We start from the raw sequence: 12,807 nt of genomic DNA on the forward strand, positions 1-12,807 counted from the left end.
ATGAGAAGACGTCAAGTCGGGCATGGATATTGATTCATTGAGGTGAGAAGTTGTAATGTTCCTCCATCGTCTCTCTGTCTCGTATATCTGCATGAAACTAGTCTGCTAGACCATTCTTCTCTACTACTCTTTTGCGTGTGTTCACAACGTCTACCCCTCACCCTTAATCCCTCAACTTGACCAAGTACGCCTTGTACATTTCGACATTCTCACACGCACCACCATCCAGCTCCACGTACTTCCAGTCTTGTCCCGCATCGCAGTTGGCGGTCGTGAACACGCGCACTGTCACGTCAGTCAGCTTTCCATTCTCAAATTATTCATCGTAGTGAGGTTCTTACGAGCATTGTACGTTGCACCTGGGGAGTGGTGCGTGACGCGCATGCCCTTGGTGTCGCCGAATGAGTAGCAGCGGTTGGTCTCCATCTCGAAGGTTGTGGGGGTGCTGGAGCAGGTTGAGTTGGTGGAGAGGGCGAGGGAGACGATGGCGTTCGACTGTGCGAGGGCGGAGGGGAGGAAGGCCACCAGCACGGGGATGACAATGTTGGTGAAAAGCATCCTTGGTGATTGTTGAAGAGATTGAGATGTTGATTGATTATGTGCTGGAAGTCGATTGTTCTGTGGTGAGGGCTGTAGGATGGAGGTAGAGGGGGGAGGCAGGGGAAAAGTTTACATGTATCACGAAGCTGCGTGCGTTTAATCAAGGTAAAGGCAGGGGCAACCCTTACCGAACCAAAAAAACCCCGGTGAGAGAACCTTGGAAACGTGTGTTCACGCGTGTGAAACACAGAAAGACAGAGAGCACCGATTTTAAGTTTGTTTTCTACCCGTTGCCACACGAATGTCTAATTCGATCATTCTGGCTGTTTCACTCCCGTTGTTCAAATTCCCCAGCAGGTCTCCATGGCCCTCTCCCTCCCCAGCCCTAAGTAACAACCATAATACTCTCGTACGCGCTGACATCCGAGCAGTTGTCCTGAAGAGGCTGCAGCGTCCAAGCCACATTGCACTTGGCGCTCGGGTACACATGCACTGCAAAATAATTAGCCTTCCCAGCTCATCAATCGAGCGCCCTGAATTTTCAGAAACTTACGAGAGTTGTAGAACAGCCCAGCCTTGTGTTCAATGACACGAAGACTGTTATTGCCGGCAATCGAGTAACAGACGCCGGCCACGAGGTTCAGGGTAGTGGGCGCACCGCCACAGGTGCGGCTGCGGCCGAAGAGGTTGATTGTGACGAGAGTTTCGCCGGTTGGAAAGGTATAGGCAGACTGGATCGCGAGGAACAGTGTTGTGATCATTGTAGTGAGACGCATTGTTGTTGTTCGACTGTAGATTCGATTGACTCAGGATGGTGGACAGGGTGAGAAGAGGGAGCGAGGAGTATGGCGGGCTTATGTACCTTTGGGAGGCAGTGCCAGGGAATGCTATCTCAAGGTGAGATGCGCAGAGATAGAAGCGTTTGCTCTTTGATGTCACGGCGCAGGAAAATGTTGGGAAAGAGCGATGGAAGCGGTGAAATACACTCACGCTCGCCCTACATGAGAGCAATTACAAACGACGACGAGCAAGATGCAGGAAGTCATCATGTCGCTCGCCGTTGAGGTGGGTATCTTTTCTTGTTGTTTGCCTATAGTATGCTACTCGCGCTCCTGTTCTTGTACTGGTTTGGCACCTGCTCGAAATTAGCCTTAACCCAGGACCCAATATCTGCAGTGTAAAATGAGACTTACCTAACATCCAGCCCAGTCCGCTGGCAAGTGCACCGGTGCCGCTTGCCAACGCTCCAGTCGCAGCACTTGCGACCATATCTCTTTTCCTCATGCGCTCATCGTGTCCACTCATGCTACCCGAATCGCTAAAGTCCATGCTGACGCGACTCGAGCTCATGCTTGTATCGCGCGCATCCGCACTTGATGCTGCCTGTGCACCGCCACGAAGCGGGAACGCTGACTTGGAGAAGGCTGCTGCTGCTCCTCGAGCAACGTCGAAAAGGCCCATAGGTGCTTCTTCGACGGCACCGCGCCCAACTTCACGGCGCGGCTGAACGGTGATGGTCTCATTAATGAACGTACCAGGCAGCTTGCGGTCGGCGGCATCGTTGAACCGCTCTTCTGCTTCTGTCTCTGCAGCCAAGAGGGTAGTCATCTCAGTTTCGCACTGTTGCCATACATTGAGCACTTCTTCAAGGTGATTCGGAGGAGCCAGGAGCAGCGCTTGTGATAAGAGCTCCATGCGTTGTTCTAGGCGGCGGAGGTCTGGTCGCGCAGCAGATTGCGACCATGAGTTGGAGAGCGATGTCGAGCTGTATCGACCAGCACGTAATGCTGCTTTCCATGCTACGTCTTCCGCATCATCTTCATGCTCATCAGTGTCAACTGAGCCAAAAGAAAATCGCTGGGATGCAATGGATGGTGTTGGTGATGGTGTCGATGGTGTCAGTCGATTCACGACGTAGGAGTAAGCTGTTTCGAAGTCGTCTTCTTCCAAAGCTGCATCAATCGCCATACCAATAACACGGCGCTCAGTAGCAGTCTTCTTCCGATCTACTGTAGAAGCGTCGAGTGGAGTAGATGAATCGTCGTTCATAATAGTGGGACGGCATTGATACTACAAGATTCTGCCCAATAGAGATCAAATCATCCAGTTTTGTATAGCTCCCATCATTTTGGGACAAGAGTTTCCGAATAAGGGGAAAGCGGGTTGGAGCTGGCGCGAATATCGACAGGCTGAAACGGCACGCCGTGTTGGAGGATAAGTGAATAAAACGACATGGCATGTGTCGCAGAGAGCAAAGCCTGCGTGCGCTGGAAGCGCGACGACTTGGAGAAATGAGGTGCAAATGCAGCGACAGTCTCTGCGGCGCGTTTCATGCCGCCTCTAGTTCGATTACCATTACTGGCGCCATCGTAGTGATTCATGGTCGACGACAGAATAACTCGCTCTACCTCTTGGAGAGGCAGTGGTGGCTGGCCAGTACTGGGTCTGATGTATGTCTGCACAACAAGAGGATAGTGGCTGCTCTCTATGAGCGCCTTGAGTACTTCTGTCTCAACCTCACTCCTCCTGAGCATACCAAGGATGCCCTGTGCGTGGCGATCGCTGTCATGCCTGTCTGTGCCCCAGTTCCAGAGCCAGAGAAGCTTGATTCTTGCGCTTGTCCATTGATCACTGTCCTTTCTCGAGCTGCTCAGCTGGTGCACGACTTTTTGTAGCAAGGAGATTTGTTCGGCGTGGTCGTCGCGCAAAGACATAGTCGCAAGCTGTCGCATCGAGACGGGATATTGTAGGGTGGACAAAGCGCATGCTGAAAAGAGGATAAGTTTGAGCACCTGTATACTGCCGTGACCAGGCGTCGTGATGACATTGTCGGACTCGAGTAGACGTTGTTCTTGGAGAAGAGCCGCAGAAGCGTCCTGCAGAAGCGGCTCCTGCAGGTCATAGGTAGGGGAGTGATTCGACGCCAACACTGAGATTTGGTGGAGGTTCGTGGTTCAGCAGATCGCATATCCGTCCCAACAATGAATGGGCAGTCTGCAGTGTCGGTACGTCGCTCTTCTCAACCAAGTAAAGACAGGCGAGAGCAGTCTGGGCGTACTGCACCTCCAGTCTGCGCTGCTGCTCATCGTCGACATAGTCCCGTCCCTCCTCGTACCCACCGAGGTCCATGTCTTCGGGCCCGTCCCATTCGCTGATGGCCGTCGTGGCCAACTGCAGGTTCTCTTTGGACGTGTGAAGTATCCACTCGAACAAGCATTCCCAGTCGCCTGGCGCGTGTGGTGTTTCTTGCGCTACTGAGGCCCTTGGTCCTTGGTGCGAGAGCCTTCGCCGCTTGCGATGGTGTGCACCACACATCCACGGAGCGACAACACCCTTGATATCCCGCGCCACATGACTCTTGTCACCTCCACTGGCATGCCGCACGTTGGCGAACTGGTGTTCTATGGCGCGCCTGCCCTGCAGACGTGCGAACTCGTCCAGCGAGGCAGTCGCGTTTTGTGGGTAGTATTCGTAGCTGAGGCGGAGGAGCGGTAGGACGGTTGATATAAACCACGTGCGGAGGTACTCGGAATGGTCCAAGAAGGGGACGATGAGCTGGGGCACGAGGTCGAGGAGGCCGGTCTGGGCATCGATGCGGTGCGCGCGGTGGACAAGGAAGTGGCTGATGACGTCGAGCTCATCTTCTGCAGCATACAATGGGTGTATGACTGGTAACAAGTCTAGTGCTTTCCTCCTCTTCTTTGCCCGTGACAACGACAGCTCCTCCACCGAAGCTACATCCAACACTGCAGCGGGGTCTTCGCCTGGGTCTCGCGAGGCGGTCGCAAGCTCGTGGAGGTATTCGATGTAGGACGCCGGTTCGAATTCTTCAGGAAGATATGTCAGGAGAATGCTCAGAATGAGCTCCAGCGGTAGGTCGGCATCCCGCAGGGCTGTCAAGGCTCGCAGCGCCTTGACGTTGGACTCGGTTGCGTATTGCACGGCTAGCAGCACGCAATGCGGCGCGGAGAGCTGGCGCAGCTTCTCTACAGGATGCATTTCGCTTGTCGTCTCGATGTGCTATCGTGGTTTATGCGTAGTTCTCATTTTGGTCGCAAATAGATTGTTATGCAAAGGACACGCCCGCTTTCACGAGATTCGCTACGTCAGGCGCCCGGACCAAGCACCATCGAGGTCCGCTCTTCAGCTCTCCAGCTCTCCAGCTCTTGAGGTCCATCACCGAACCCTTCACCATTCTTCACACCAACACAATGGCATGAGCTACACTTTTCGCAGCTTTTCATATGTCCAACGCTCGGATATCCGACGACACAAATTTTGCATCCTGGCGTGCCTCGAAAGGACAAACTAGTTCGAGAGCTCATGCGTGTTGATTGAAGGATACATTATGCGCCCGGTCAGGCCAAGTAACATGACTTCTATTACCTTATCTTCCCATATTCGTCTACTCATCAGACCTACTCTGTCTCCTTAGCCTCCATCTCCTCAGCCGCCCGCCTTGCCTCTCTTATCTCCGCAGCCCGCTTCCTCCCAAAGGCCTTCACCGCCTCATAATAAATCGTAGCCGTCGCTCGACAAGCTTCCTTGAATCTCTCGTTCTGACACTGGTTGAACATGTCTTGCTTGAAGTTGCTGTCAATCCTCGCTTTGTTGGCCTCGAAGCGCGATTGCTTTTTGAAGTTGCGGTAGCCAAAGTCGTGGCGATTGCACGAGTCTTTGACTAGACGAGCGTCAGAGGGTTTACTTAACAACGCACAAGGGAGGGCGTACAGTCAAAGCCGAACGGATTGTCGGGTGAAGAGGAGCAGCCGTCAGAATTCCAGTCTAGCTCTGCAGGGCCGACTTGGCCGTTGCGGTTGCTGTTGAACTCGCTGATGGAAATGCTGAAAACATAACTATCCGTGATTTCTTCTAGGGACGATTGGCGTGGATCGACGGTTGGAGCAGAAAGGGCAAGGCTGGCAAAGCCTATGATGGCGAGGAGAGTCGACTTCATTGTAGGAAGTGGTGGTATTGGAGGAACAGGCTGCTTGTTGAGGGCGCGCCCAAGGAAATTGGTATGAAGCCTTCAACCTTTAATCTTCGGGATCTCGGGTCTATCCTTGCTCGTGTCTCAAGGAGGGAGCCAGTCTTTTTTAAAGGTGTTGCAAGCAAGGGTGTCTGGTAGTCTGGGCTCTTGGACTGGGCTGCTGGACTCGGGCCTTTCGGTGTGTTCTTCACATCAGCATTTTCGATAGTCTGCATGGCTACCACGCTTCACACATGCCTGGTACTGCGGGTACCATTCGCCAAACGTCCGACCATACCATGTTTCTCTTCCCGCAATTACCGACAAAACGACAGGGTCAAGCGGCAAGAAGGTACAAGCACGACTACATCGGGATAAGTTATTGGTGATGTTAGTACCCGCTATATCGGAGATCTACACTCCAAGCGAGAATGAAGGACTAGCTTCCTAGTATAGACTGGTACAAGCGAAAAAAGGTAGTCAACCGCCGAAGCTTCCCAATAAGAGTGAACAACGTGCAAAGGGCAGACGGCGGGGCTTTACGTTCAAGCTTGGCCGTCTCGTCGCCGTGTCTTTTCATGTCATCAGGTGCTCGATGCACAGGGTGTGATTCGCTGCCAGGAGTGCACAGCGGCTGGACACCTGGGCAGGCTGGGCAGAGTGCCCGGGAGGAGCATTATCGCAGAGCCGTGTATCGAGGCAGGCTAGTTATGCGCAACAACGTCGACTGTCCAAGTTGTACAGTAACTATCTAAGATGCGGGAAGTAACGAAGCGGAAACGTGTACCTGCGTCCAGACACCAACCGAGGCCCCAGTCGACGTCGTCATCACCCAGGGTCCTAGCTTACATCAGAAAATAAGCACGCCAACGTCCAACTGCCGCACGCGTCAATCTATCACCATGTTTATCCAGCAGCACTTCCTCAATCACCCTCCCAACATCCGTCCACGCGTCAAGGGTCATTTGTTGCTGTCTGCCCTGTGACGCGCCCCGCGTTCCATGCGCTTGGCAAAAGACCACGAGTATGGCCGCGACCGGCGCGCAGCCCGAGCTGGAGCTTATGCCAGTTCCTCCAACAGCTTCAGAACAAAACATGCCGCCCGATGAAGCTGAGGAAGCATACGCGGTGGACCCACGCCTGCACCGGCGCACTCTAGCGAAGCTCGACTGCTTACTGCTGCCCTTCCTTGCGCTCTTCTTCCTCTTCAATGCCCTGGACAAAGCCAACGTTGGTCAAAACCACCCGCCCCGTCAGAGCCATATGCTGACGACAAGCCACGATAGATAGGAAACGCCGAATCTGCGAATTTTACTGAAGATGTCGGGCTGGAGAAGAGCGACATCAACACGGCCGTGGCCCTCTTCTTTGCCTTCTTCGTCACTCTGCAGCCTCCTAAGGCGCTGTCCTTGGAAGGAAATATGGCATGGTTGCATTCGTGCCGACCTGCATGCTCTTGTGGGGCGTTTCGACAGCTCTCCATGCTTGGGTCAGGCACAGGTGGCAGCTCTTTGCACTTCGGACACTGATAGGCTGTCTCGAAGGTAGAGCTACAAGTCAAAGGCGCGTTTGGGCTAATAGCTGACATGGTCACAGCGGGCTTCTACCCAGTCACCGTCACATATCTGTCCCTCTTCTACACCCGCTTTGAGTTTGGACGACGGTTGAGCTTGTTCTACGGCCAGGCCGCTGTTGGGGGCGCTCTGGGCGGAATCATAAGCTGGGCCGTCTTCTCGCGCTTTCACAACGACGGCCCGCCGGGAGATGCTGGTTGGAGGCCATGGCAGGTGCTCTTTCTGATTGAGGGAAGCATGACCATCGCCATCGCGATTGTAGGATACTTCGTGCTGCCCCACAATGTCGAGACCGCATGGTTTCTTACCCCCGAGGAGCGCCAGTACGCATCAACACGCGTGTTGCAGGATCGCAACATTCAAAACGTGAGCGCATCGTCCACGCATGAGGCTCATGACTACGCAGACGAAGACTACGATGATGAGGAGTCCCGTGACTTGCTGAACCCAGCCAAGGCTCCTGCAACTTCACGCGACCATGCCTCGCTAGACGACCGCGGAGTGACGCCAGCTGATATCTTTTCAGCCGTCTTCAACACCAAGATCTGGCATTTGCTAGCTTGCAATATTCTCTCTGCAATCCCGGTCTACGCCTTCTCTGTCTTTCTACCTTTGGTTCTGGCTCCGCTGACAAAGAAGTCAAACCCCGCTTTGATCAATCTGCTAACTGCGCCGCCACATATATGTGGCGCTATTGTGCTCTTCTGCTTCGCTTGGTACAGCGACTTGCACCGTATCAGATTGATACCTGTCCTCTACGGTCTCGCAATCATGGTTGCAGGCTTGACTATTGTAGTCGCCTTGCCCGTCTCCTGGGCCATCCCTCGCTACTTGGCGCTGAACCTTCTACTTTCTGGGACTTACGTCGCTTCGCCGCTGACCGTAGCTTGGATATCTGGCAACACGCCTTCGCCTGGAAAACGAGCAGTACTGCTTGGCATCAACGGTTGGGGCAACTTGGCTGGCATCATAGCAGCAATGCTATATCGACCGAGTTATGCAGAATCGGGCTACATTGTTCCATTTTGGTGGACGCTCATCTCGGTCGCGCTCTCTGCGATCGGGTATCTAGTGTTCTTAAGAAGGCTTCGAAATGAGAACGCGACCAGGAAGAGAATACTGAACGAATGGAGCGAGGATGCTGTAGAGATGGAGAGGCTCGAGGGCAAAGGACCGCGTCCACGTGAACACAGGCTGATCAGAAGGGTTGTTGAGTTTTCGAGAAGCAGCAAGTTAGACTCGCTTGCGAATTGGCTTGAGGATGCCACTGAGCGTGGACGCCAAGGTGACGAGCGAGTCACTTTTGTTTACGGGCTCTGATCTCGGCGTTTGCAGATTTGGGTGCTTGTCTCGTTTTACAAATACCCTTTAGATCGCTTCAGTAATAGACATCGCAGAACCATGTTACTGTCGCCGACGTGACATCTTCGCGGTTCCGTCGTCAGATGCACACTTCTGAACGGTGACCCCCGTTACAACCCTCGTATTTAGGCGCGCATTCATTCTAACACTCTGAGACTAACAGATGCATGTCTCAGCTAAGCCGAGGCGGTTGTGCATAGGAGGTCAAACAGAGTTGCTCTTTAACCAGTAATACGACTGCCGAAATGGTCGTCGCGTACTTTCCTACTTGTGTGGCTTATGGCACATGCCCTAGGCTGCAATCGTGGTTGGCCATCTTCGAAGCTCCGCCTCGAACTTCAAGAATTTGTTCCGTGGGAATTAGCCTTGTCAAACAAGCGGATCAGCCTTGTCTGTAGCACACCGCGCACCCGAATTCGGTATCTTTAGACGAAATGGATACTCGTATCTCGTCTGTGCTTTCTACAAATACAGCACAACAGCCACGATGTTCATGCTCACATTGATTGAAGCAGGACCGTCCTCTTTATCTTCTAATGAAATATGTCAGGCACCAAAGCACAAAGGACGAATGAAGAGAAGGGAATCAATGCCGCGCGCGAATTGTCAATGAAGAAATTTGAGGATCGTTATGCGGAGCCACCAGCTTATAGCTCTCGCCCACCATCTTCCAATGAGGCCCCTTCCAGAACCGTACCAAACGCAGAAGAATTGAATTTCCAACCAAGTCCACTCGAGATTCCAACACCTGCCGAGTGCATCGCGCATCTCAAGTTGCTACATGCGTTTGCGAAGCTCAGGCATGAGGTTGGCAACCACGAAGGCCTCTTCGGCATTAGCATGGGTGACACCGGTGCCAAACGCCAAACGGGTGGTCACTCAGGATCGAATGGACCAAATCAGTCCGGAGTAGCTCATGAGCAAGACGCCGCGGCAGCTGGCATTGACACTCACACTTCGGATACTGATGCCAGCTCCATCGCCGGGCTCGCGGAACGCATTCGAGGCAAGCGATGGGCAGTTTTTGTTACCAAAGCTGTTGCTCGCTTTGAGAAATGGTGGGAACTAATGCAGGGTCGATGTAACTGGTACAGACCTATCAGAACTGATGACTTCGAAGGAGAGGATGTGACACATGCTGGTAAGTCACAATGAAAACCCCATCTACCAAGCTGAGCACTTTACAGTCAGGAGGTTCCCTACTACAGGAGATGGATACGATAACAGCGAGGCGTTCTTCTTGCCTCCGCTGGACGTCCTGATGGTGTGGCATGCTTACATGCTCAACCCTAGGATATATCTCGAAGACTCCGTGCGCTACACCAAGCCTACCCTTTGGCGGACTGCATTTCCGTGGGCGCGTATCTACCAGATCATCGATAAAGAGACGTTCGAGTACAGTCCAGGAACTGAATCTGTTTTTGAGCAGGCTACTAGACTTCGCTGGAACTCGTTGCAAGATGAGCGTTTGGCGACGATCAAATGCCCTCAGTGTCGGACCACATGCAATCCTCCATGGACACGACCACCCCACAGAGTCTGTTCCCGAGACTCTGGAAATATACCTGGCAAATGACACTGGCTTCGCAGGATCTGAATTTGACCATCGCTGCTCGACTTGTAGCTTGGTCATCACGCACGAGAAGCTCAGGGTCGGCAAATTCTGCGATGACACAGACAGTCTTATACAAAACAAGCGTCCCCTCTCAGGCACCATTCTGAATGCCTGGGGAGAGCCTTCAGGTATCCCCCCACACTATCCTACATGAAGTATGTACACGTGAAGTATGTATTGACGAGTATAGGGACTACCACGGGCAAGAAACTCGGCACGCACGACGCCTTCTTCCCCCATCGCGTTATCGAGACGAAGACAGAATTCAGAGGACCTTGGATTCGCCCGCGGATGTCCAAAATGACCATGGAATTGCTCAAACTCAATTTCCAGAATCTCATGCGAACACAGTCGGATGTCTTACTGGTGAATGCGCAGCAGAAGAAACCATACTTTATCGCCAAGGCAAGTCGCATTGCTGTACGTAAAGTACTGAGCCACTATTGGGACAATTCAAGCGTTTTCGGCATCGATCTCGTTGGCGCCGTCCTACGCCAGGGAGTCTTCGTGCAGAAAATGACGAAGCTGGACTGGCTGCATAGCCCGACGCTAATGTCAACGACTCAACGACTTATCGTGAAGTACCATCGTTTCGTTCGTCTCGCAGCCGAAAACCCACAGAAAATCGTGGTACCGACTTTGGACGTTGACTTGGCTTGGGTGAGCGTCAATGGATAATCTCCCTAAACAGAAGCGATGCTGACCTGCCATTGATGAAGCATACTCACCAGCTCACTCCGAAGTCATACTATGCCTACACCATGGCTGAAACCAAGAAATTTCTGAACCATGACGATAAGATTCCTGAGTCGAACTTGCACAACAGCTTCCAGTTCACCTCGCTTGCCTACGAAAAGAAGTACGCCCAACCATACTCAGAATGCTGTTGCTGGTACTGCGAGTGTACGCGCGAACCCCTACGGTCCAGCTTTCTCTCCAAGCTCTCATCTCGCCGAACATCTCTCAGCATCCCCACTCTCACCAACGAGAAAGGCTTCACGACAAACCCACACGAAGGCGTGCATCTGAGTTCGCACAACGCGCTTCCGATGCCCAGATCAGCCGAGCAAAAGCGAAAAGAGCTGGAAGACTTGGATTTGCAGTACGCAAAGGTTTTGAAGAGGTATCAGAAGCAGAAAGCGGCGGAGCCGAAACGCGACGGTAACGATGCATATGTCTATGGAGCGTATGGATATCCGATGTATTACCCCATGCCGATATATGTACCGTACTATGCGGATCCAAGCGCGGGTGAGCATGCGAGCGCTGATGTTGCAGGCACAGGCGGTTGTGCAGCGGGAACTTGTGGGGCGGGTACAAGCATAGGAGCCTGTGCTGGCGGTTTGGGGACGCCGGGGTGTGCGGCAAGCTGTGGTGGGCACGGAGGAGCAGATGGCGGATGTGGAAGTTGTGGTGGAGGCGATGGGGGTGGTGGAGGCGGAGGAGGCTGTGGTGGGTGAGTTATAGCCTTTGATATTGTCAGGCTGATGGACTGACGTTTTACAGTGGTGATTAGAGGACGAAATGCTCGATATGTTGAGGTAAAACGGTGCCTCTCGTAGGTCTGCTCTAGTTGCGTTTCTCTCTCTCTCGTAAAGTTCGGAATTTCTCTTCTTTCTCAGTATAGAAAGGTCTCAGGTCATTGCTACGTTAGAGTCTGCCGTATGCCATCAGCGCGATTGATCAGCCCGTCTTTAGTTAGGATAACTGGGTGCCCTTTGTTAATGTATCAGATGTCTTCAAAGTGATATTGCGCTGAATTTGGTCCAGTGTGTTGATACCGCGATGAAGGTGAAATAGAATCTTGTCGCGAAACAACCTGACAAAAGTTATTTTCAATCCTCGACTTGTACATCTAACAGAGTACGCGGTCTCCAGTCCGCACTTCTATGCATCCGTAAACAGTCAGCGGAAGTTTTCGTCATCTACACGCTCGGAGCTGGTGTGGTGAACCGTGGAAGTTATCTAGGAACGTGTTGGAATAGTAGTGCGGTTGCGGAAAGGCTAGGAAGTTTGCTGCACCATCTAGTACCTAGCTTCCCCAACGATTCATATCAATTGTCGCCGGGTACTAGCACGAGTAGCGACTTCCGGCTATCGCAATTGGCCCATACTAGACACTTGAATACTTGATGATGACGATGCAACTTGTAGTTGCTGCCATTTGTCAACAACCATTCAGGTACTAGAAGTACGCATATGCTTTGACGTATAGATGCTTGATTATTTTCTACTTCACTTCCCTTATCGATGAGAAGTTATCATGCGACTCACGATTTTCATTGCACTGGAAATCACACGAGCGTTAGCCTGGACCCATAGACGCTCTGGCTATGTTCCCGGAAACGACTTTGGAGTCCCGCAGAATGCATCCTTCGACTACGTGATCGTTGGAGGAGGTGATGGACCACATAAACATACGCTTCTATTCTCCTCTAACACTTCTCAGGCACTGCGGGGTTAACTTTAGCATATCGCTTAGCCGAAAACAGCACCAATACTGTCGCCGTGATAGAAGCCGGCGGGTTCTACGAGCAAGATAATGGAAACACATCTGTTGTGCCAGCGTATTGTTCTCGCTATGGCGCTTTTAGCGAGGATTCTGCGTCTCAGTATCCGCTGGTTGATTGGGGGTTTGTTACTGAGGCGCAGGAGGGTCTTGGGGGAAGGAGGCTGCATTATGGGCGCGGCAAGACACTGGGTGGAAGGTATGGATGATTGCGTATAGGAAACGCTGAGGACTGGCA

At 52.6% G+C, this 12,807-nt stretch overlaps 5 protein-coding genes across 5 annotated transcripts; 2 read left to right on the forward strand and 3 right to left on the reverse strand.

Moving 5' to 3' along the window:
* Nucleotides 1–163: 163 nt before the first annotated feature.
* On the reverse strand, nt 164–558 carry SNOG_14779 (hypothetical protein; the record flags this gene model as incomplete). The annotated part of the gene is made up of 2 exons (XM_001804910.1): nt 164–285; nt 342–558. The coding sequence occupies 2 exons, from the start codon at nt 556–558 to the stop codon at nt 164–166; spliced, it is 339 nt and encodes a 112-aa protein (XP_001804962.1).
* Nucleotides 559–925: 367 nt separating this feature from the next.
* SNOG_14780 (hypothetical protein) lies at nt 926–1,316 on the reverse strand (the record flags this gene model as incomplete). The annotated part of the gene is made up of 2 exons (XM_001804911.1): nt 926–1,032; nt 1,094–1,316. 2 exons carry the CDS (start codon nt 1,314–1,316, stop codon nt 926–928), a joined length of 330 nt encoding a protein of 109 aa, XP_001804963.1.
* Nucleotides 1,317–1,551: 235 nt separating this feature from the next.
* Nucleotides 1,552–5,497, reverse strand: SNOG_14783 (hypothetical protein; the record flags this gene model as incomplete). Its single annotated transcript, XM_001804912.1, has 6 exons — nt 1,552–2,549; nt 2,744–3,431; nt 3,469–4,560; nt 4,668–4,761; nt 4,963–5,221; nt 5,272–5,497. 6 exons carry the CDS (start codon nt 5,495–5,497, stop codon nt 1,552–1,554), a joined length of 3,357 nt encoding a protein of 1,118 aa, XP_001804964.1.
* Nucleotides 5,498–6,535: 1,038 nt separating this feature from the next.
* SNOG_14785 (hypothetical protein) lies at nt 6,536–8,403 on the forward strand (the record flags this gene model as incomplete). Its single annotated transcript, XM_001804913.1, has 3 exons — nt 6,536–6,761; nt 6,800–6,933; nt 7,042–8,403. The coding sequence occupies 3 exons, from the start codon at nt 6,536–6,538 to the stop codon at nt 8,401–8,403; spliced, it is 1,722 nt and encodes a 573-aa protein (XP_001804965.1).
* Nucleotides 8,404–8,988: 585 nt separating this feature from the next.
* Nucleotides 8,989–11,520, forward strand: SNOG_14787 (hypothetical protein; the record flags this gene model as incomplete). The annotated part of the gene is made up of 5 exons (XM_001804914.1): nt 8,989–9,586; nt 9,654–9,911; nt 9,982–10,188; nt 10,251–10,720; nt 10,792–11,520. The coding sequence occupies 5 exons, from the start codon at nt 8,989–8,991 to the stop codon at nt 11,518–11,520; spliced, it is 2,262 nt and encodes a 753-aa protein (XP_001804966.1).
* Between the last annotated feature and the right edge of the window lie 1,287 nt (nt 11,521–12,807).

The sequence above is a fragment of the Parastagonospora nodorum genome (genome assembly GCF_000146915.1).
Source record: "Parastagonospora nodorum SN15 chromosome Unknown scaffold_33, whole genome shotgun sequence".
NCBI classification, from domain to species: Eukaryota; Fungi; Ascomycota; class Dothideomycetes; order Pleosporales; family Phaeosphaeriaceae; genus Parastagonospora; species Parastagonospora nodorum.